The 23,190-nt window shown below is 50.5% G+C and overlaps 2 protein-coding genes across 3 annotated transcripts in view; both read left to right on the forward strand.

Annotated features, from left to right (window-relative positions):
* Positions 1-23,190, forward strand: part of LOC127586020 (histone H3-like) — a 208,037-nt gene that overhangs the window by 74,445 nt on the left and 110,402 nt on the right. The window lies entirely within an intron of this gene.
* The window catches only part of vars1 (valyl-tRNA synthetase 1), a 66,202-nt gene that overhangs the window by 37,631 nt on the left and 5,381 nt on the right, over positions 1-23,190 (forward strand). For both annotated transcript variants that reach the window (XM_052043758.1, XM_052043757.1), the window contains exons 20-29: positions 115-185; positions 3,179-3,304; positions 7,467-7,571; positions 9,758-9,826; positions 10,438-10,516; positions 12,512-12,639; positions 14,402-14,557; positions 15,066-15,272; positions 16,419-16,530; positions 19,794-19,966. In XM_052043758.1, coding sequence (XP_051899718.1) covers positions 115-185; positions 3,179-3,304; positions 7,467-7,571; positions 9,758-9,826; positions 10,438-10,516; positions 12,512-12,639; positions 14,402-14,557; positions 15,066-15,272; positions 16,419-16,530; positions 19,794-19,966 — 1,226 coding nt within the window. The remainder of the gene's footprint in view (positions 1-114; positions 186-3,178; positions 3,305-7,466; positions 7,572-9,757; positions 9,827-10,437; positions 10,517-12,511; positions 12,640-14,401; positions 14,558-15,065; positions 15,273-16,418; positions 16,531-19,793; positions 19,967-23,190) is intronic.

Consider the following 23,190-nt stretch of genomic DNA (forward strand, 5'->3'; position numbering starts at 1 on the left):
CTTCAGCGCCGAGCAATCCCGCTTAAGGTGCGCCGGTGAACTGTCCACGTGACGCGTGTTAGGTCGAAGCCTGCGTCTGTCCCTCTGTTAGTTACTGGTCTCTTTCTCCGACAGATCAGGACGTGTTGGATACCTGGTTCTCCTCTGGCCTGTTCCCCTTCTCCATCTTCGGTTGGCCGGACGAGGTGAGTCAGGAAACTCAGGGATGGGGGGAGCAGTGAGGGGGGCAGGGAGTGTTGAGTCTCTGTGCGTGCAGATCACTTGAGCTCATGCTCTTTGGTAGAAGGAATAAAAGCTTAGACTATTTTCTAAATGGGAGATAATTCAGAAATCGGAGGTGCAAAGGGACTTGGGAGTCCTAGTGTAGGATTCCCTAAAGGTTAACTTGCAGTTGAGTCAGTAGTAAGGAAGGCAAATGCAATGTCAGCATTCATTTCGAGAGGACTAGAATATAAAATCAAGGATGTAACGCTGAGGCTTTATAAGGCATTGGTCAGACCACATGTGGAGTATTGTGAGCAGTTTTGGGCCCCCTATCTAAAGAAGGATGTGCTGGTATTGGAGAGGGTCCAGAGGAGGTTTATGAGAATGATCCCAGGGATGAAAGGGTTAATGTGCAAGGAGCGTTTGATGGCTCTGGGCCTGTACTCACTGGAGTTTAGAAGGATGAGGGGGGATCTCATTGAAACCTCCTGAATATTGAAAGGCCTGGATAGAGTGGATGTGGAGAGGATGTTTCCAGTAGTGGGAGAGTCCAGGACAAGAGAGCACAGCCTCAGAATAAAGGGACATCCCTTTAGAACTGAGATGAGGAGGAATTTCTTCAGCCAGAGTGTGGTGAATCTGTGGAATTCATTGCCACAGATGGCTGTGGAGGCCAAGTCATTGGGTATATTTAAAGCGGAGGTTGATAGGTTCTTGATTAGTAAGGGCATCAAAGGTTACGGGGAGAAGGAAGGAGAATGGGGTTGAGAGGGAGAAATAAATCAGCCATGATCGAATGGTGGAGCAGACTTGATGGGCCGAATGGCCCAATTCTGCTCCTATGTCTTATGGTCTCCTGGAAAAGAGGGTGGCCAGTGTTTGCACAGCCTCTTCCTCAGGCAGGCCCGGCACACAGAAGGGTGGGGAGGTTCTACCTCTGGCAAGGACCGGGTGCTGTCTGGAGCTGTCTGGGCACCCTGACCTGGGGAATGATGAGCGATCCCAGGGTTGGGGGGGGGGCGGTGGCTGTTGCTCACCGCCCATTCACTGAAACTTGGCCACCGGGTCCACTGGCTGCACAATGTTGCCCTTGCTTGAACTCTGAGAGAAGACCATTCCTCATCCTTGTGACCCGAATGTCACACGGCACAGAAACGGGCCCTTCGGCCCATCGAGTCCATGCCAGTCCTCAAGCACCGATCCTCCCATAAACCCATTTGTTAATTCTCCCTGTTCCCATTAACTCCCCCCATCCCTGATTCAAGTTTAAGTTCATTGCTGGCACAGAATTCCTTTGCCTCCAGTCAACTGTGTAAAGTCTCCGGTGAGTGGACATTCTCAAGTTTTAGGTTTGTTGTCACAGGTGCACATACCCAGGGTATAAAACCCATGAAAATTAGCTTTTTGCAGCGGCAGCTTGGTACGTTGTAAAGACGAGAACAAACACAAGTTCACATAAAGTTAAATTAACTTAATTTATACGTAACTCACACGTTTAAAGTAAATATAACGACACTAGGGCAACACACCAAATAACTCAGCGGGTCAGGCAGCATCTGTAGAGGGAAATGATCAGTCAACGTTTAGGGTCGAGACCCTTCATCAGGACTCCGATGACAGTCGTGCAAGATTGAGGGAGAGAGAGGAACAAAATCCGAGGTAGTGTTTAGGTTTTTCAGGTCGGTCCAAGAACCTGAAAGCCACTCGCCTTCACACTAGGGGCAGTTTACAGCAGCCAATTAATCTGCTGACCTGCAGGTCTTTGGGATGTAGGAGGAAACAGGAGCAGCCGGGGGGAAACAGACACGGGGAGAGCATGTAAACTCCACACAGACAGCACTCCGGGTGGTGAGGATGTGGGGCTCACTGCCACAAGGAAGGGTTGAGGCATGTGGCTGGAGTGTCGAGCTTTTCTTTTATTCATTCGTGCAATGTCCGTTGCAACGGGAAGACCAGCATTTCTTGCCCATCCTTAACTGCCTCTTGAGAAGGCGGTGGTGAGCTGCCACCTTGGAGCTCTGCAGTCCTCCTTGTGAAGGCGCTCCTGCGATGCTGTTAGGGAGGGAGTTGCTGGATTTTGACGGAGCGCTGATATATTTCCAAGCCGGTGTGCGTGACTTGGAAGTTGGAACATTGCCTGTGTCCTCCACCAGTCAATGTTTTGGGAGCTGCGGGAATGTACACGGTCAAAAGGAATGGGGGAATATTTTGCAAGTAGAGGTGAATTGGTAAATTGGTTCATTATTGTCACCTGTACTGAGATACAGTGGGGAAAACTTAGTTTTGCATGCCATTATTACAGATCATTTCACCCCATCAGTACATCAAGGTTGTACAAGGGAAAATCAATAACAATGCAGAATAAAGTGTTACAGCTACAGAGAAAGTGCAGTGCAGGTAGGCAATAAGGGGCAAGGCCATGACGAGGTAGATTGTGAGGTCAAGAGTCCATCTTATCATACAAGAGGACTGTTCAATAGTCTTATAACAGCGGGATAGAAGCTGTCCTTGAGCCTAGTGGTACGTGCTTTCAGGCTTTTGTACCTTCTGTCTGATGGAAGGAGGGAGAAAAGAGAATGTCCCTGGTGGGTGGGGTCGTTGATTTTGTTGGCTGCTTTACCGAGGCAGCGGGAAGTGTAGACAGAGTCCACGGAGGGGGAGGCTGGTTCCCCGTGATGCGCTGAGCTGTGTCCACAACTCTTTGCAGTTTCTTGCGGTCATGGGTAGAGCAGTTGCCATACCGAGCTGTGATGCATCGGATAGGACGCTTTCTATGGTGCATCGATTAAAAATAGTTGAGGGTCAGCGGGGACATGCCGAGTTTCTTCAGCCTCCGGAAGAAGTAGCGGGGGTGGAAGAGAGAGTTCATGCGTAGCGTAAACCTGTAGGGGTGAATGGGCTCTTTCCTTGCCATAGATGGTGTGCAGCCCTTCATTTCCTCGAGAAATTAACCACTGTAATTTCCTTCTGGCAGACGGAGGACTTGAGGATCTTCTACCCGGGCACGCTGCTCGAGACGGGTCATGACATCCTCTTCTTCTGGGTGGCCCGGATGGTGATGCTGGGATTGAAGCTGACCGGGAAACTTCCGTTTAAAGAGGTGACGTTAACCCTCAGATCACCGGCACGGGCTGTGGAGTCCCGGCATGACGTGCGGAAGATTAAGTGCCGAGGTCAAAGTCGAGTTTATTGTCACGCACACACTTATGTGTGTGCACGGGTGTGATGGGAGACTTACTTGCAGCAGCATCACAGGCTCACAGCATCAGATAAACAGCATTCACAAAGGAAAATATAAACTAAACATAAATTGTACAAGAAAGAACACAATTAGAACAAAAACAAAGTCCATTGTAGTGCAAAGTAGTCAAAACCGTTGTGGATGATGAGCATTTCCAGGATTCTAAACCATAGGACAGCGCAGGAACAGGCCCTTCGGCCCACCATGTTGTGCCGAACTAGTTAAATTAGTAATCAAATGCACAACTAAACTAATCCCTTCTGCCTACACAATATCCACATCCCTCCATTCTCTGCACAGTCATGTGCCTGTCCAAGAGCCTCTTGAATGCCTCTATCATATCTGCCTCCACCACCACCCCTGGCAACACATTCCAGGCACCCACCACTCTCTGTGTATATAAAAGGAACTTGCCCTGCACATCTCCTTTTGAACTTACATCCTCTCACCTTAAATGCACGCCCTCTGGTATTAGACATTTCAACCCTGGGAGAAAGATACTGGCTGTCTATTCTGTCGATGCCTCTCATAATCTTATAAACCTCTATCAGGTCTCCCCTCAGATAGGATAGGATGCATCGTAAAAATTGGTGAGGGTCAAAGAGGACATGTCAAATTTCTTTAGCCTCCAGAGTCCATGGAGGGGAGGCTGGTTTTCGTGGCGTGCTGATCTGAGAGAGTGGAAGTACGAAAGAAACTTTTTAAAAAGAAAAACAGTTTACCAGAGGATGTAGGGCTCCCAGTCCTTGTTAACTGAATTGTGAAAACTCTGCTCTAGTGAATGGGTAATTGCTACCGTCGAGCACAGTTGTCTGTTCTTCTGATAAGGCGGGAATATCCACACCGCAAACAGGGTCAACTCCATCACACGTCCAAGTCTGGCTCTGTAGTACGTGCTCCCCACCAGGTGGCGTTAGGTACTTGCTGTAAGTGGATGAGGGTTAACCTGCGGCACACCAGAAGATCGAGCTGACCTTGAGCACCGTGACTGGAGGTTGCTGGGTAAAGGTGGCAGCAGCCTCTGGCCCTCAGTGCGGCATGAGTCAGTCCTGTCCCCTATCATCCCGGGCTTCCGGGTGACACTGACTGGTTACTCCTTCCCATCACGGAGCAGTGCAAGTAACTCTTTCCCCTCGTAGCGCAGTACTTCAGGATCAGAGAGGTCTAGGCCTCCTTCCACTAGAGTACGGGAGCACAGTGCTTCCGTGCAGTGCAACAGGAGCCAGTCTTGCCTCTGTGTCTTCGAAATAACACAAGTGACACCTTCCCCTGACAAGACAGTGCTCGAGGTTTTAACATAGAACATACAACAGTACAGCACAGGAACTGGCCCTTCGGCCCACGGTGTCTGTGCTGAACACTATGCCAAATTAAACAAAATCTCTTCTGCCTGCACGTGGTCCATATACCTCAATTCCCTGCCTATTAATGTGTCTATCTAACAGCCCCTCACACACCATTATGGTACCTGCTTCCCCCACCACTCCTGGCAGCCCGTTCCTGGCACCCACCACTCTCTGTGTAAAGAAATAACAACCACTTGCCCCGCACATCTCCTTTAAACTTTCCCCCACTTACCTTAAACCTAAGCCCTCTGGAATTTGACATTTCTACCCTGGGATAAAGATTCTATCTCTCCTTCTGTGTAAAGAAATAACAACCACTTGCCCCGCACATCTCCTTTAAACTTTCCCCCACTTACCTTAAACCTAAGCCCTCTGGAATTTGACATTTCTACCCTGGGATAAAGATTCTATCTCTCCTTCTGTATCAATGCCTCTCATAATTTTATAAACCCTCACCTTCCGCCGCTCCAGAGAAAAAACCCAAGTTTCTCCAACCTCTCCTTTTAGCACATGTCGTCTAATCCAGGCAGCATCCCACTAAACCTCTTCTGCACCCTGTCCACATCCTTCCTTAACATCAGAGAATGAATGTGTCTTTTATACCCCTGACTATCGAAGGCTGAGGGGTAATCAGTTCTCATCCCCTTTACCCGGGGGGGGGGCGGTGTTGGGGTGTTGGTGAGAATGTTGAGCTCACTACGTTTGAGGTGTGGGGTACTGGGGCATCGTAGGAGAGTTTTCATTCATTCATGGAATGTGAGTGCTAGCATTTATCACCCATCCCTTATTACCCCTCGAGAAGGTGGGGGTGAACTGGCAGCTTGAAGTGCTGCAGTCCTGCTGGTGAAGGTGTTGGGGTGGGAGTTCACAAGATCACAAGACAAAGGAGCAGAACTAGGCCATTCGGCCCATCACGTCTGCTCCACTACCTCACCATGAGCTAAACTATTCTCCCATTTAGCCCCAATTCCTGGCCTTTTCCCCATATCCCTTGATACCTTGACTCATTAGATACCTATCAATCTCCTCCTTAAACACCCCCAGTGATCGGGCCTCCACAGCTGTACATGGCAACGAATTCCATAGATCTACCATCTTCTGGCTAAAGAAATTTCTTCTCATTTATGTTCTAAATGGGTACCCTCTAATTCTAAGACTGTGCCCTCTGGTCCTGGACTCACCCACCAAGGGAAACAGCTTAGCCACATCTACTCTGTCCAGTCCTTTCAACATTCAAAATGTTTCTGTGAGGTTCCTTCTCATTCTTCTGTACTCCAGTGAGTACAGTCCAAGAGCTAACAAACATTCCTCGTATGGAAGCCCCGGATTCATTCCGGGAATCATCCTTGTAAATCTACTCTGAACTCTCTCCAACATCAGTACATCCTTCCTCAGATAAGGGGCCCAAAACTGCACACAGTATTCCAAATGAGGCCTCACCAGTGCCCCATAGAGCCTCACCAACACATCCTTACTTTTATACGTTATACCTCTCAAAGTGAATGCCAACATAGCATTTGCTTTTCTTACCGCCGATCCAACCTGGTGGTTAACCTTTAGGGTATCCTGCTTTAGGGATTTAGACCCAGTGACGACAAAGGACAGGCAATATTCCCAAGTGGGAAAGAAACTTGGTTAGGATGCGGCACTAATCTTGCTGCCTCGTTTGGGAAGAGGAATATAAGGATATTTTAAAAAATGGAGATGAAAAGAGAAGGTTCATGAGTCACTTTGTGTCTCTGCCCCTTGCACTATAAGGAACATCCCTGCTGAGACGCAGATCTTCAGGTGAGTTGGAGGACTTTGTGTGTGTGTGTAACCTGCACCCTGAGTCTGGCTTTCACATAGGGCCCAGTTGCCCTCTGAATTACGGCTTGGATCGGGATAGCACACAGAGAAAATCTCTGGTACAGCAGCGGTGAGTTTCTCCACCAAGTCGGTTTATTCAGGCCCTGTTACAGTGTACACTGGGGAACACTTCCAGTCAGAGCTCGGAGATACCCCACTGATCCAAGAAAAACTTCCAGCACTTTATAGTATTTGCGTTACAATAGTTACATGGCAGATTTCACAATTTCATCAATAACTCACTTCCCTTTGTAGTTCTTGAGCTTTGTTTTATCTCTGAAGGGAGTTGCCTCTAACTGCCTGACAAGTAGGACTTTGCTTCCTTTGCCAGACAGCAGTTTCCCCCCCCATTCTCCCTGCAATTAGGCGCTCTAGTTTATGTTCTTGCCCTACTGTCGTGACTCAGTTTATCTCATGATCAGTTGTCCTGCCCTTAAACAAATGGAGGTTAGAATACAGCTCATCTGTGCTCCAGCCTGTGATCTAAACACTTCCCCGCTCTCAGTAGCAGCCTGCTTCTTCCAAGTGACCTTGAAGCCATCTCCACTATTGGCCTATTTTCCCATCATCCCTTCCCACCTTATATGGCACTGACATTGACCATAATCCCAACTTTCTTACGACGGAAACGCAAGAAATCCTGCAGATGCTGGAATTTGGAGCAACACACACGAAGTGCTGGAGGAACTCAGCAGGTCAGGCAGCATCTGTGGAGGGAAATAAACAGCCAACGTTTCGGGACAGGACTTATAATTTCTAAGATTCCTTCTTCAAGGTGAAATCGCCCCTTTCGTTTGTACTAATGAGTTTCTCCTTCACTCGCTCAGGTCTACCTCCATGCCATCGTCCGTGATGCCCACGGCCGGAAGATGAGCAAGTCTCTGGGCAACGTCATCGATCCCCTGGATGTGATCTTTGGCATCTCGCTGGAGGTGAGATCCCACGGAGAGTGGGAGGCAGTGCCTTCAGTGTTTTGGGTTCTAAAACCTACTGACTGGGTGGGGGTAGGGTTTCACTCAGAATTCGGGGTCTGCCGTAACTGAAATATACATCGATGTCGGGAGTGGTGGGGGGGGCGCAAATTGGCTTCACACCACTTCCTGGTGACACAAGAGGCTGCAGATGGTGGAATCTGGAGCAACAAACAATCTGCTGGGGGAACTCAGTGAGTCAGGCAGCATTTAATTTGCTGTCTGATACAAATTGAAATCAACGAGGGTGTGTAACTATCTAACAACCTGTCTGCATCAGAACTGACTGCTCTACTGTATCGCCTCAGCTTTTCTCCCTCTCCATTAACAGACGCTGACCTGCTATTTGCAATACAACACACTTTGTCACCCTCTAATTGCCCTATTAACAACCCAGCCCCACAGCACCCCTGTCCTACCCCCATCACAGATATTCCTTTTGTCCTGTCCGTCCCTCCCACCGCCTTCTCTGCAACTTAAAATTAACTTCCTCCTCTCTTTCCCAGGTCTGATGAAGGGTCCCAGACCTGAAACATTAACTGCATCTCTCCCCACAGATGCTTCCTGACCAGCTGAGAGTTTCCAGCATTTTCTGTTGGTGTTTCAGATTTTCAGTCCTATTACTAGTTGCCTTGTAAATTGATCTGTGTGGGCCAAAGTGAAGGGTTGTTGCAATTGCCCGTTTGCTTGTGTATGTGTGCATTCGAGGTCTCCTTGAGTGTAAAGTTGAAACCCAATCCATCCATCACTACTCCAAGCCCGAGGTTGTATCCTTCTCCACATGAGACCCAATCATTGCCGTCAGTGTAACAATGTCAAGCATGTAATTGAACTATTAGGGGATGAAACAAAATTATTGATCCAGAAGTAGAACCAGGATGAGGCCATTCGACCCTTCGTGCCTGTTCTACTCTTCAGTAAGATCATGGCTGATCTTTTACCTCAGTGCCACCTTCCTGCATTAAAGATAAGATTTCTTTATTAGTCACATGTCCAACGAAACACACAGTGAAATGCATCTTTTACGTAGCGTGTTCTAGGGGCAGCCCGCAAGTGTCGCCACGCTTCCGGCGCCAACATAGCATGCCCACAACTTCCTAACCTGTACGTCTTTGGAATGTGGGAGGAAACCAGAGCACCCGGAGGAAACCCACGCAGACACGGGGAGAACGTACAAACTCCTTACAGACAACAGCGGGAATTGAACGAGGGTTGCTGGCGCTGTAATAGTGATATGCTAACCGCTACACTACCTTGCCTTTATTATCTCATGCACTTAAGAACAGAGGACCGGTGCATTACGCAGAGCACGTGGTCCTGGGCTGGACAGAGTACTGAGCCAGGCCAGCACAGCATGATCCACCCGCACACTCAACCCAGAGCCCCCACGGGCGCCTGCCCGCTCCCTCTGCCGTGATTGGTCGTGGACGAGTTGGGTTTGAACTCTGCACGTAGGCTGACCTTGAACGTGGGCGCGCACGCAGGCTCAACTGTACATAAGCGGACGGGCAGGCGCGACAGCCCTGCCGTTCGACCGACCGTGCCAAGGTCGAGTTTATCGCCATGGGCACAAGTATGCATCTACACAGGTGCAACGAGCTTGGCTAACGAGGCGAGTGGAAGTCACTGCAATTATTCTGAGATGTGTTGACAACCCTCCTGTTATTTCCCTAGCTTGCTGCCTCACTGTCCCCCTTGGCCCACTGTGATGTTTGTGTGTGGGGGGGAGGGGGCGGGCGCACGCGCGGCAGGGTGTGTGTGTGTGTGTGTGTGTGAGAGAGAGAGAGAGAGAGGGAGGGGACCACAGAGAAAATGAATGGGAACTTGTAAATGGAGGCACAAGAGACTGCAGTTGCTGGAATCTTGAACGACCAGCTGGAAGAACTCAGTGGGTCAACAATCCCTCCTCCCACAGATGCTGCTCGACCCTCTGAGTACCCCCAGCAGATTGTTGGTTGCTGGTGAAGGCCCAATGTCACTGGGGGAAACGAGGGAGGGGAAGGTCTTCATCGTCGCAAAGAATCAGTACTGAGTTTCGACTGGTTTCCGCTTGGGAGGGTTTCCCTCTGAGAACCTGTGGGTGTGATGTCCTGTTGTGACTGGCTGTGGGACCTGGGATGGTTTATTGCCTCTTGCTGTTCCTGCAGGGTCTGCATGCACAGCTGCTGGAGAGCAACCTGGAGCCAACCGAGATCGAGCGAGCCAAGGAGGGTCAGGTAAGCACAGTGGATACAGTGTGTCCCCTGTTCAAGCAGACATTAAGGGGCAGAATGGCCTCTCTTCAATAAATTCCACCCACTTCTGCCAGTGGTGGAGCTGCCATCTGGGCCAGTGCACAGCTCAGAGGTGGGTGTGTAGATCCCCAGTGACTTCACCCTGGGACTTCCTAGCGGTACGGACTAAACTGGATACCACGAGGAAGAGATGGGGAATTCGCAGCAAGGAAGTCTGGACAGGAAATGCAAAAAAAAGAGGGAAGGGGGAGTTTTTGAGAGCATTGGGATGCTTTGGAGTGAGCTGTGAGTTGTCATCGGAACAGTGGAGGCTATTTTGGGGATAAAACCATGCTGGTTCTTTCTGTTGTGAAAGAGTGAGCCTTCTGAACTGAAACAAATAAACCGGTCCTTTATGCGGGTGTTTCTGGGATGTTGCTGTGCACCGCTTGGAGATCGGTCCACACTTCTGTAATATTTCATTGGCTCAGTGTTTCACCAGAGCCATGAAGGGCGCTATCTAAATGCAAGTCTTTCCTTCCTTTAGCTTTCTTTATCCATCCAGTGGTTTGAATCCCATTTTTATTTTCATCTCTTTTGCTTTTCCCTGTCAGAAATCCGATTATCCGAATGGGATTCCAGAATGCGGGACGGATGCCTTGAGGTTCGCTCTGTGCGCCTACACGTCTCAAGGTAACCCGGCTGGGGAACCATGGCGCTGTGGGCGGAAGGAAGTTGGGGGGGGCAGGAAGTGAGGCATTGTGGCGGTGAACCAACCAGCAACAGCACGGAGGAGCTTCACAGGAACGGTCCCAGTTTCGGGGCTCTTGAGCCACCTGGATGGAGGGGAGAAGCTGGGGTGGTTCTCCTTGGGACAAAACTCATAGGAGTGAACATCACAAATAGCCGGTCCTGGTCCAACCATGTTGACGCCTCGGCCAAGAAAGCTCACCAACGCCTCTACTTTCTCAGGAGGCTGAAGAAATTTGGTGTGTCCCCGTCGACCCTCACTAATTTTTACGATGCACCACAGAGTGCATCCTATCTCGATGCATTATGGCTTGGTTTGGCAACTGCTCTGCCCGAGACCACAAGAAACTGCACAGAGTTTTGGACACCGCTTAGCACATCACAGAAACCAGCCTCCCCTCTGTGGATTCTGTCTACACTTCTTGCTGCTTCAGTAAAGCAGCCAACATAATCAAAGACCCCACCCACCCCAGACATTCTCTCTTCTCCCCCCCCCCCCCCCCAATGGGGTATAAGATACAAAAGCCTGAAATCATGTGCCACCAGGCCCACGGACAGCTTCTGTCCTACTGTTATAAGACAATTGAACAGTCCCCTGGTACGATAAAATAGACTCTGACCTCACAATCTATCTCATTATGAACTTGCACCTTATTGTCTGCCTGCACTGCACTTCCTTTGTAATTGTAACACTTTATTCTGCATCGTTATTGTTTTCGCTTGTACTACCTCAATACACTGTTGTAATGAATTGATCTGTATGAACGGTGTGCAAGACAAATTTTTCACTGTATCTCAGTACACGTGACAACAATCCAATTTAATACAACAGGTGACTGAGAGAGGAGTGAAGGAGGCACTTAAACTCTTGAAGGGTCTCGGTAGAGCAGATGGCGAGTAAGTGATCCCATTCATGGAGGGGTTAGGAAACGGGACAGAGAATGAAGATGCTTTGGTTTATTATTGTGGCATGTACCGAGGTACAGTGGAAAAATTTTGTTTTGCGTGCCATCCATACAGGTCATTTCAAAACATCAGTACATCAAGGTAGTTCAAGGGAAAAGCTATAATGGAATGCAGATTAAAGTGTTATAGTTACAGAGAAAGTGCAGTGCAGGTAGACAATAAGCTGCAAGGGCCATGATGAGGTAGATTGTGAGGTCAAGAGTCCATCTTTTTTGTACAGAGGTCTGTTCAATAGTCTTTTAACAGTGGGGAAGAAGCTGTCCTTGAGCCTCTCGGTGCATGTTCTCAGGCTTTTGTATCTTCTGCCCAATGGGAGTGGCAAGAAGAGAGAATGTCTACTTTCCTGATGGCAGTGAGGTGTAGACAAAGTCCGTGGAGGGGAGGCTGGTTTTCATGATGGACTGGGCTGTGTCCACAACTCTCTGCAATTTCTTGCGGTCTTGGCCAGTGCAGTTGCCGTACCAAGCTGGTCAAAAGTGATGAGAGGAAAACTAATTTTCTCCAGGGAGTGGCTTGGGTCGGGACTGCTGAGGGTAGGGGCAGTGTTCAAAAGGTTGAGACACAGGAGACTGCAGATGCTGGAATCTGGAGCAACACACGATCTGCTGGAGGAACTCAGCGGGTCGAGCAGCATGTGTGGGGGGAAAGGAACTGTCGACGTTTTGGGTCCTGTCCTTGCATCAGGAGCAGATCCAGACGAAGGGTCTCTACCCAAAACGTCAACTGTCCATCTCCCTCCACAGATGCTGCCCAACCCGCTGAGTTCCTCCAGCAGCTCGTGTGTTGCTCCAGGTCCCGGCATCTGCAGCCCTCTGTGTCCTGGTCATCCAGCAACCTCTTGAAAGGAAAGAATTTGCTGAGGAGAGGGAGGAGTTGGATTGCTCTCGCTTTGGGTCTGTCGCAGGCTCTATGGGCTGAATGGCCTTGTTCCGTGATCCCGTTGGTGAGACCTCTCCCGTTCTGTGCTGACAGGCCGGGACATCAACCTGGACGTTAACCGTGTCCTCGGCTACCGGCACTTCTGCAACAAGCTGTGGAACGCCACCAAGTTTGCCATCCGCGGGCTCGGCCAGGACTTCAGCCCGGAAGGCATTGCCCAGGTAGGTGGTAGAGAGAGCAGAGTCTGGACCCCCCACCACCCCCACCCCCCCCCACCCCCCAACACCAGGTCTGCTTCACTGGCTGAGAGCCCATTAGGACATCCTGAGATGGTGAAAGCCAATTTCTTCTCAACATTGAGAAGCAGCACGTTTCTTGGGGATCCGTTTGTATCGGACACTATTTAATAGTAGCCTTGGAGATGTACAGCACAGAAGTGGGCCATTTGGGCCACTGTGGCCATGCTGACCATAGAACATAGAACAGTACAGCACAATACAGGCCCTTCGGCCCACAATGTTGTGCCGACCTTTAAACCTCGCCTAAAACTATCTAACCCCTTCCTCCCACATATCCCTCTATGCTTATCTAGTAATCCCGAATTTGACCAACGTACCTGCCTCCACCACCACCCCAGGCAGCGCATTCCATGCCTCAACCACTCTCTGGGTAAAAAACCTTCCTCTGATATCTCCCTTGAACTTCCCACCCATTAAAGCCATGCCCTCTTGTATTGAGCATTGGTGCCCTGGGAAAGAGGCACTGGCTGTCTACTCTATCTATTCCTCTCAATATTTTGTACACCTCTATCATGTCTCCACAGTGCCTATCTACAGTAATCCCATTTGCCTGCATTGCTCTACAGGGCAGTCCCCAGGTCACGACTGGGTTCTGTTCCTGAGAACTGCTCTTAACCCGAACCGCCCATAAGTTGGAAATGAGCAGACACGGCAGTGATGGGAGAGCGAGCGAGTGGGCGTGGGAGGAGTGGCCGCCAGCCGGCCTCACTGACTCGGTGAGCGAGCAGGTCTGCTCAGCGCTCCCGGGTCTGATCGGCTCCACCCCAACTCCCTGAATTCTGCTGCTCGTTCGTGTGTACTGGGTGCCCGTAAGTCGGGTGTTTGTAACCCAGGCAGGACCTGTCTCTTTTCCTATCCAAGTCCTTGTCCAAATGCCCTTGAAATGTTGTAATTACACCTGCCTCCACCACCTCCTCTGGCAGCTCGTTCCATATATGGACCACCCTTTGTGTAAAAAAAAAGTTGCCCTTCAATTTCCCATTAAATCTCTCCCCTCTCACCCTAAACCTATGCCCTCTAGTTCTTGATTCCCCAACCCTGGGAAAAAGACTGTGCACATTGACCCTGTCTATGCCTCTCATGATGTTATACACCTCTATAAGATCACCTCTCAATCTCCTACGCTCCAAGGAATGAAGTCCTCGCCTGCCTAACCTCTCCCTATAACTCAGTCCAAGTCCTTGCCACATCCTCGTAAATCTTCTCTGTGCTCTTTCCAGTTTAATAACATCTTTCCTATAACAGGGTGACCAAAAAAGTACACGGTACTCCAAGTGTAGCCTCACCAGTGTCCCGTACAACTTCAACATAACGCCTCGACTCCTTCACTCAGGAGTCGAGGACCGATGAAGGCCAGTGTTGCAAATGCCTTCTTCACCACCCTGTCTACCTGTGACTCCACTTTCAGGGAACCATGTACCTGTACCCCTCGGTCCCTCCGTTCTACAACACTCCCTAGGGCCCTACTGTTCACTGTGAAAGTCCTACCTTGATTTGACTTTCCAAAATGCAACACCACAAGTGGATTTAAGATATAAATTCCCGCAGTGTGGAATCTTGGGGTGGGCTGGAGGAGTCGGGATCTTGGGAGGTGGTGACAGTGACAGATGGCTGATAGATGGGGACCCCTGGGACCCGTTCTTTCTCCGCCGCCCATCCCTCCCGTGTCTCCCCCTCCCTGCAGCGCTCGTCCCAGGAGAGTCTGATCGATCGCTGGATCCTGAGCCGTCTGAGCCACGCAGTGGAATCCTGTGATCGCGGCTTCAAGCAGTACGACTTCCCGGGGATCACCACCGCCGTCTACAACTTCTGGCTCTACGAGCTTTGTGACGTCTACCTGGTGAGTTGTTACGCCGTCCGATTAAAACCCCGATGATCCGGCACCATCGAGACTATGGTGCCAGAGCGGCAGATTTTTGGAAGTTATTCATACCCAAACCTGCTTTTATTCCGTCATTTTTAATATGTTACGCAATGGTATAATGAATTTAAAGGGAGTGGGAAATGGAAGCTGGTGAGTTGCACGTAGCTTGTCAAAAGCAGCTGAAACATGAATGTTTTGGACCCTGGCTCCGGTCCAGGACCCGGCTCTGGTCTGCTGTCCGGGCACCGGCTCCAGCTGCACATTCCGGTCCGGGTTCTGGCCTCGAGCTCCAGGTGCGCACTCCAGTCCGGATTCTGGCCCCGGGCTCCAGACTGAACCCCGATCGGGCTTTGTTTGCTGCCACCCTCTCTGCAGCTGCCTGGGACTTTTTTTTTCTTCTGATTCATAAACTCCTCTCAAGTCCAAGCTGCTCTTGATGTGCTCTTCATCATGTTTCCCTTCCCCTCCTTGCTCCCTCCCCCAGGAATGTTTGAAGCCAGTGTTCGCCGGCACCGATGAGAACGCCTCTCGCGTCGCAAGGAACACACTGTACACCTGCCTGGACGTGGCCCTCCGCCTTCTGAGCCCCTTCATGCCTTTCATCACCGAGGAGCTGTACCAAAGATTGCCCAGGCGACTGGCTCAGGACCCGCCGAGTATCACCGTGACCTCCTATCCTGAGTATGAGGAGGTGTGTGTATTTGCACGCTGTAGGGCTCCCAATTAATCGATTTATTATTGCCACATGTAATGCAGTGAGAAGCTCTTGTTTGCCTGCCATCTGGACAGATCATTCCATACATAAGTACATTGAGGTAGTACAAAAGGGGGGAAGAAATGTTGCGATTGGATAGAGGTGACAGTGGTCACTGTAGCAGAAGGGCAAAAGGAGGGCGTTCGCCCCTCAAGCCATTCTACCCCTCACTTTGATTCTGACTCCTTGCCTTGTGATCGTATCCCGTTACCCAACACCAGCCAATCAGCTGAAGTCGAACCACTGTCTTTTGGAAGAGCAGGTCTGAGATCTCCCATATGAGAAGCAACACTTGCTGATTTAATTTTCTAATGAAGGCATTCCCCCACCCCACCTGCAAACCCTGGCCAGAAGAAATCATCTCTTCCCATCTTGCCCCATTGATTCCAATTGGCATCTTGCCTCCCTCGTGTGGGATCATCCTTGATGCAAGTATGAGGGGTTGTACCTTGGGAGGTCAAATGTAAGGGCACAGTGAATGGCAGGGCTCCTAGGAGCATTGATGTACAGAGGGGTCTTGGGGTCCATAGTCCCTGAAAGTGGCCACACGTGGATAGGGTGGTAAAGAAGGCACACGGCATGCTTGCCTTCGTTGTTTGGGGAATTGAGGATTCGAGTTAGGAAGTCGCAATGCAGCTGTATAAAGCTTTGGTTAGATTGCATATGGAGTAGTGTGTGCAGTTCTGGTCGCCCCAGTTACAGGAAGGACATGGAGGCTTTGGAGAGGGTGTAGAAGAGGTTCAGCAGGATGCTGCCTGGATTAGAGAGTATTAGCTAAAAGGTTGGACAGAATTGGGTTGTTTTCTCTGGAGCGCCGAACACTGAGGGGAGACCTTGTAGAGATTTATAAATATTATGAGATGCATAGATAGGGTAGACAGAGTCTTTCTCCCAGGGTAGAAATATCAAATACTTTAAGATGAGGGGGGTAAGTTTTTTAACACAGAGAGTGTTGGGTGCCTGGAATGGGCTGCCAGGGGCAGTGGTGGAGGCGGATACGGCACAAGTTTTCAGACCGTTCTCGAGGTCCATGGATCTAATTAGCGCCGCCGTGCCTCAGTTCTCCTCTTCTCTCCCCCGCAGTACAACTGGAGGGACGAGGAGCTCGACCGGAACGCCGAGTTTGCCTTGTCCATCGTCCGCACTGTCCGATCCCTTCGTGCCGACTACAACCTCACCAAGACCAGGGCCGACTGTGAGTTTGCGTTCCCCGGCGCGGGCAGGACATTTGCCTTTATCCCAGCTACGCCTCCTGCCTCCCACCTCTCCTCTCTGGCTCCCCGTGGGCAGGGTGATGGTGTCCCCGGTGCTGGGTAGGTGGCTCCTTCTTCCCCAGACTGATCCGGACGGGTCACCCAGGTCCCGGTGCAGTACTGAGGGAGGGCTGCACTGCCGGAGGTGTTGTCTCTTGGATGCGACGTCGGCTGCTCCCCTCCCCCTGTCTGGATCTTTGGGAGTTCACAGCCAAGTGGGGTTGTGCTGGAGAGTCTGCCCACAGACACAGGGTCCTCATTCCCACCACCACCCCCCATCCCCCCACCACCAGTGGGTCGCGTAACACACAAACAGGCCCTTCGGCCCATCTTGTCCATGCTGACCATCGTACCTTTTACCAGCACTTGATCCGCAGCCCCTCTAACTTTGATTTGAGTGCTTGTTTCGGATGCTGTTCAAATGTAATGCGAGTCTCTGCCTCCACCACCCCCTCGGGCAGTGCGTCCCAGATCCCAACCACCCTCTGGGTGGAACCGTTCTTGCTCGAGTCCCTCTTACTCCTCAGCTTCAACCTAAGCTGTCCGGTTTGGGCACCTCTCCCATGTGGAGAAGTTTCTTAACTACCTCCCCTGTTTCTGCCCCTCGCAATATTGTGGACCTCTTCCAGCTTCCCCCTCTCGGGCACAGCTCCAAGGGAAAGGAGGCCACCCTCTCCAAGTCTCTCCTCGTAACTGAAACGCTTCATCCCAGGCAATGTCGACCTGAATCTCCTGTGCACCCTCTCCTGTGCAATCACCTATAGCACACTGGAACTCCACACGATATTCCAGCTGTAACCCAACCAAGGTTTTATTAAGTTGTATCATTGCCTCCCTGCTCTCATCCTCTGCGCTCTGATTTTAATGAAGGCGAGTATCCCGTGTGCCTTCGTCACCCACCCTGTGCTGCTACCTTTGGGAATCTTTGTACTTGTGAACCAGTGTTCTTCCTTGATATTCCCTGTGTCCCTACCGATGTGCAGCTTGTTTCCTACCCTTATTGGACCCTTCAAAATGCATCACCTCACACTTATCACTTCCACACCCACCCGCAGGCACAGCAGGTAGATCTGCTGCCTCACAGCACCGGCGACTCCGGTTCGATCCCGACCTTGGGGCCCTGCGTGAAGGGTATGGGGTTTGCACGTTCTTCCTGTGACTGGACGGGTTTCCTCTGGGTGCTCCAGTTTCTTCCCATGTCCCGAAGGCGTGCAGTTTGGTAGGTTAATTGGCTGCTGTAAATTGCCCCTGGTGTGTGGGTGAGGGGTAGAATCTGTGGGGGGGGGGGGGGGGAGTAAAAACGGGATGGGTACAGAATTAGTGTAAATGAGAGCTCAATGGTCAGCACAGTCTCAGTGGGCCGAAGGGCCTGTTTTCATGCTGTATGACTTGTGATTCAACTTGCCCCATCAGCAGATCCTCCCGTTCCCTTCTCCCTCCTGTGTGTCGAGATTCCGCAGACCTACATCTGCCTTGCCTGAGAGAGCTCCACATTCTCAGTTCCTGGGTAAAAGGAGCTTTCGGAACTGGAGTTATTAGTAATTTAACAGGAGTGTGTGCACTGTGCAGGTTAGTTCTTCCATTCTAACGGTGCGTGCTGCAGCAGGTACTTTGTTGTCTGTGCGTTAAGACATCAAAGGGCGCTCGCTATAAATTATAGGTTGCTTATCATTCCAGTTAAGTTATGCTGCCTCTCGCTGGCACACCCTCCTCCCCCTCCCCTCCCGCCCCCAGCTTTGCTCACCAGCCCATTTCCTGCCTAGCTCGCATGTCGTACAGCACAGAAACAGGCCCTTCGGCCCATCATCATCCCTGCCGAACATCAAGCCCCATCTACATCAATCCCATTTACCAGCACTTGGTCTGTAGCCTTTCTCTGCCTTCATGATTCAAGTGCTCGTCCAGATACTTAAATGTTGTGAGTCTCTGCCTCCACCAGCCCCTCGGGCACTGCATTCCAGATTCCAACCACCTTCCTGGGGTGAAAGAAATTTTCCTCGGATTCCCGCTTACCCCTTACCTTAAACCTATGCCCTCTGATATTAGACAGCTGCGTTATGGAAGAAGATTTCCTACACCCTGCCCTACCTGTGCCCCATGCTTGTCTGAACTTGCATGTCCCCACACAACATTCAAAGATCCCCACCATCTGGGCAACGCCATCTTTTCGCAGCTACCATTGGGCAGGAGGTACAGAAGCCTGAAGTCCCACACCACCAGGTTCAGGAACAGCTACTTTCCTGCAACCGTCGGGTTCTTGAACTGTCACACAAGATGCTGGAGGAACTCAGCGGGTCAGGCAGCATCTGTGGAGGGGAATGGGCAGTCGATGTTCCGGGTTGAAACCAGTCCAGATAAAGAGTTTCGACCTGAAATGTTGACTGTCCATTTCCCTCCATAGACGCTGCCTGACCTGCTGAGTTCCTCCAATGCTTTGTGTGTGTTGCTCCAGATTCCTGCATCTGCAGAATCTTGTGTGTCTCCAGGTTCTTGAACTGACCAGCACGACCCCAACCCTACCTCAGCAACAGAACACTGCAGACCACCTCTTGCACTGCCACAGACTTGTCTGTGATTGTGTTTGTTTTTGAACTAAAGTCTTTATTTTGCACCGTCTTTTTTTAATCTCTTCACTGTCTTGTATATTTTATATATAATTTGTATTCTGTGTGTTGTCTGAACCGATGTGCCTGTGATGCTGCTGGTAAGGCAACATCCGTCATCATAGACCTCCACCATCCAGGCCATGCCATCTTCTCACAGCTACCACCGGGCAGGAGGTACAGAAGCCTGAAGTCCCACACCACCAGGTTCAGGAACAGCTACTTCCCTTCAACCATTCAGTTCTTGAACCAACCTGCACAACACTAATCACTACCTCAGTATAGCAACACTGGGACCACTTTGCACTACAGTGGACCTTGCTTTTTTTTTGTTCTAATTGTGTTCTTGTAAAAATTGTATATAATTTATATTTTTCTTGAGAATGTTGTCTCTCATGCTCTGTGCCTGTGATGCTGCTGCAAGTAAGTTTTTCAATGCACCTGTCCATTCATGGACTGGTGCACGTGACATCAGCTTTGACTTTGCTGCTGCAAGCAAGCTCTTCTCTGTCCCTGCACCTCACGGTACTTGTGCTCATGACTATTGACTTGACTTGGCTGAGAGTTGTCGAGCTCACAGTTTCTCTGCCCGTTGCCTGCAGGTTACTTGAAGTGCTTGGACCAGAGTACAGCCGCCCTGGTGAGTTCGTTCACCTCCTACATCCAGACGCTGTCCTCCTGCAAGGCGGTGACGGTGCTGGTGGACGAGGACTGCCCCACGGGGTGCGCTGTCGCCATTGCGTCGGACAGGTGCTCTGTTCACCTGATGCTGAAGGTAAGCGAAGGGGAGCTGATCCCAACACCCCCCGCTCCCTTCCCCCCCCCCCCCCCCCCAACTCTGACAAAATCCCTCCACAGATGCTGCCTGACCCACTGTGTTCCTCCAGCATCCTGTGTGATGGTTGTAGGAAAGTAGCCCTTCCTGAACCTGGTGGTGCGGCCCCCCCACTTCACATTTTGGTGGTAATATTCCAGTGGTTCAGATGACAAATTTCCTGATGGCCTAGCGCAGTGGTTCGCGTGACGCTATCACAGCGCCAGAGACCTGGGTTCAACTCCCGCCACTGTCTGTAAGGAGTTTTTACGTTCTTCCTGTGTCTGCGTGGGTTTCCTCCAGGTGCTCCGGTTTCCTTCCACATTCCAAAGATATACGGGTTGGGAAGTCGTGGGCATGCTACGTTGGCGCCGGAAACCTGGCGACACTTGCGGGCTGCCCCCCAGAACATTCAATGCGAAGACACGTTTTACTGTGTGCGTTCCGATGTACGTGTGACTAATCTCGTCTTTGGTTTGTGCACCTGATGGCCCAGGTGATGGTCTTGGCACGTCTGCTATTCCTCCGTTTCCTAGTCACCTTCAGCACAAAGCTCCTTGGCTTGCCGTGACTAGACACAAAGCAGATCAAAGCCAACCCTCCCGTCTACCACTCTAAACTAATCCTCTCTGCTTACACAGTGTCCATATCCTTCCATTTCCCGCACATTCATGCGCTATTCTGAGAGCCTCCTGACCGTCCCTATTGTATTTGCCTCCACCACCACCACAGGGGCTGTTTTCCAGGCACCCACCTATCTCCGTGTAAACAAAAACTTACCCGCACGTCTCCTTTGAACTTAAACGCTCTCACCTTGAATGCATTCCCACTGGTATTAGACTTTTCAATCATGGGAAAAAGATACTGGCTGCCTACTCCATTTATGCTTCTCATAATCTTATAAACCTCTCTCAGATCTCTCTTCAACTTCTGCCGCTCCAGAGAAAACAACCCAAGTTTCTCCTGCCTTTCTTTCTAGCACATGCCCTCTGCCACCTGCCGCCCTCACTCCAGCACCCTTGCACAATCTGTGACATCCACAAAGTGCCTCGTTCACCTGGGCCGCTCCGACCTGTGACTGCTACCACTGAGAAAGGTTGGGGCGGGGGGGGGCGGGGCGGGGACCGGTATCAGCGGATGCAGGGGAAAACCACCAGGGGAACCTGCAGGTTCCCCCCCTCCATCCTGGCCTGGATATGTATAATTCATATATCACAACTGGGTCCAAATCCTGGAACTCCCTCCCCCAACAGCACTGCAGGAATGCATCCACCAGGACTAGAGTGGTTCAAGAAGGCAGCTCACCACCATCTTCTCAAGGAGGATCAGGGGATGGGCGATAAAATGCTGGCCTTGCCAAAACAAAAATTGAGTGACTATATTAAAAAAAAAGTTAGTTTGTATTAGAAGATATCTTGGGCCATGTGTACTCTGAGGCAAAGGAAGTAGGAACACGGAGTCCTTGTAGGTATTTGGTATTGGTTTATTATTGTCACTTGTACCGAGCTGCAGTGAAAAACTTGTCTTGCATACTGATTGTACAGGTCAATTCATTACACAGTTCAGTTACATTGGGTTAGTGCAGAGTGCATTGATGTAATGGTTAGTGACATAGAGTTTAAATTTAAAAGCATAGAACAATTATAGTAAGGGTAATGAATAGATCTGTAGAGAGCAGCTTGCAACGAGCGCCACGCTCTGGTGCCATCTTGCTTGGGGTCAGACCACAGGGTACGTACAGTTCTGGTCTTGTGTTAGAGGGATGATGTGGGCAGCATGGGAGGTTAATGGAGGGCTGGAAAATTACAGCTTTGAGGAGGGAGTGTGCAGGCTGTGCTTGTTTTCTCTCAACTAAGGAGATTTGATTGAGGCTTGTGAAATGTAGGGAGGCCCGGTGAAGGGAAACTAGTGGAACCTGTTTCCCTTGAAAAAGGAGATACTGGCACTGGAGCTGGTCCAGGAGAGATTCAGTCAGCTAATTCCTGGGCAGGGAGTGCTGTCCTATCACAGGCAGCTGAAAGAAAAGGGAGATGTATTCTTTGGAGCATAGAAGGATGATCTCACCGAAACGTACAGGATCTTAATGGGAAATGATAGGAGGGGCATCGATGTTCCCATCAGTGGGAGAGGCTTGAATGACAGGGCTCTTCTCGCTGCCTCAGTAAAGCAGCCAACATAATCAAAGACCCCCTCCCACCATGGACGTTCTTCTTCTCTTCCCCCCACCCCCCCCCAAGAGATTATCTCTTCTCCCTCTCTCTCCCCCCCCCCCCCCAAGCATTAGGCATAAGGTACAAAAGCCTGAAAGCACGTACCACTAGGCTCAAGGACAGCTTCTGTCCCGCTGTTATGAGACTATTGAACAGTCCCCTAGCACAATAAGATGGACTCACAATCCACCTCGTTGTGGCCTTACTCCTTATTGTCTGCCTACACTGCACTTTCTCTGTAACTGTAACACTATATTGTTTTCCCTTTTACTACCTTGATGTACTGATGTGATGAAAGGATCTGTATGGATGGCATGCAAAACAAAGTTTTTTTTTACTGCACCTTGGTACATGTGACAATAATGAACCAACTTACCAAAAATAAGGTGCAGTCATTTGAACTGAGGTGTGCAGGAGTTTCTTCTCGCAGAAGCCAGTGAATCTCTCCAGAGGGCTATGGAGGCCGGATCCCCGGAGCTATGTGGAGAGGGAGGAAGATGAAGTTTTGAGGGTTATGGGGAACTGACACAGAAGAGGAGCTGGGGTCTGGGGCAGATCAGCCATGATCATACTGAATGGGGGCAGATTCGAGAGGCAGAATAGCCTTGTCCTGCTCCTTTTTTTTCCTGTGTTAACGAGCGGGGGGGAGGTATGGATCTGAGGATTAGAGGGAGCTGAGGAAACATAATTTCACTGCGTGATAGAGGCAGGAATCCAAACACATTTTTAACCAGTACCTGGGCGAGAACACAGAATAGGAGTCGGCCACTCGGCCCCTCCAACCCATCCCACCATTCAATCCGAGTTTCATTCCCACTCTCCTCCTTTCTGCTGCAGTCTGCTTTCTCACACGCGTGACCTGTCAACTCCCCTCCCCTCCCCTCCTCCCACTTGCCTCCACCGGAGGTGACTTAGAGCAGCCTACCAGGCACGTCTTTGGGATGTGGGAGGAAACCCGACGGATTCACAGGGAGG

Source organism: Pristis pectinata, chromosome 34 (genome assembly GCF_009764475.1).
Source record: "Pristis pectinata isolate sPriPec2 chromosome 34, sPriPec2.1.pri, whole genome shotgun sequence".
Taxonomy (NCBI): domain Eukaryota; kingdom Metazoa; phylum Chordata; class Chondrichthyes; order Rhinopristiformes; family Pristidae; genus Pristis; species Pristis pectinata.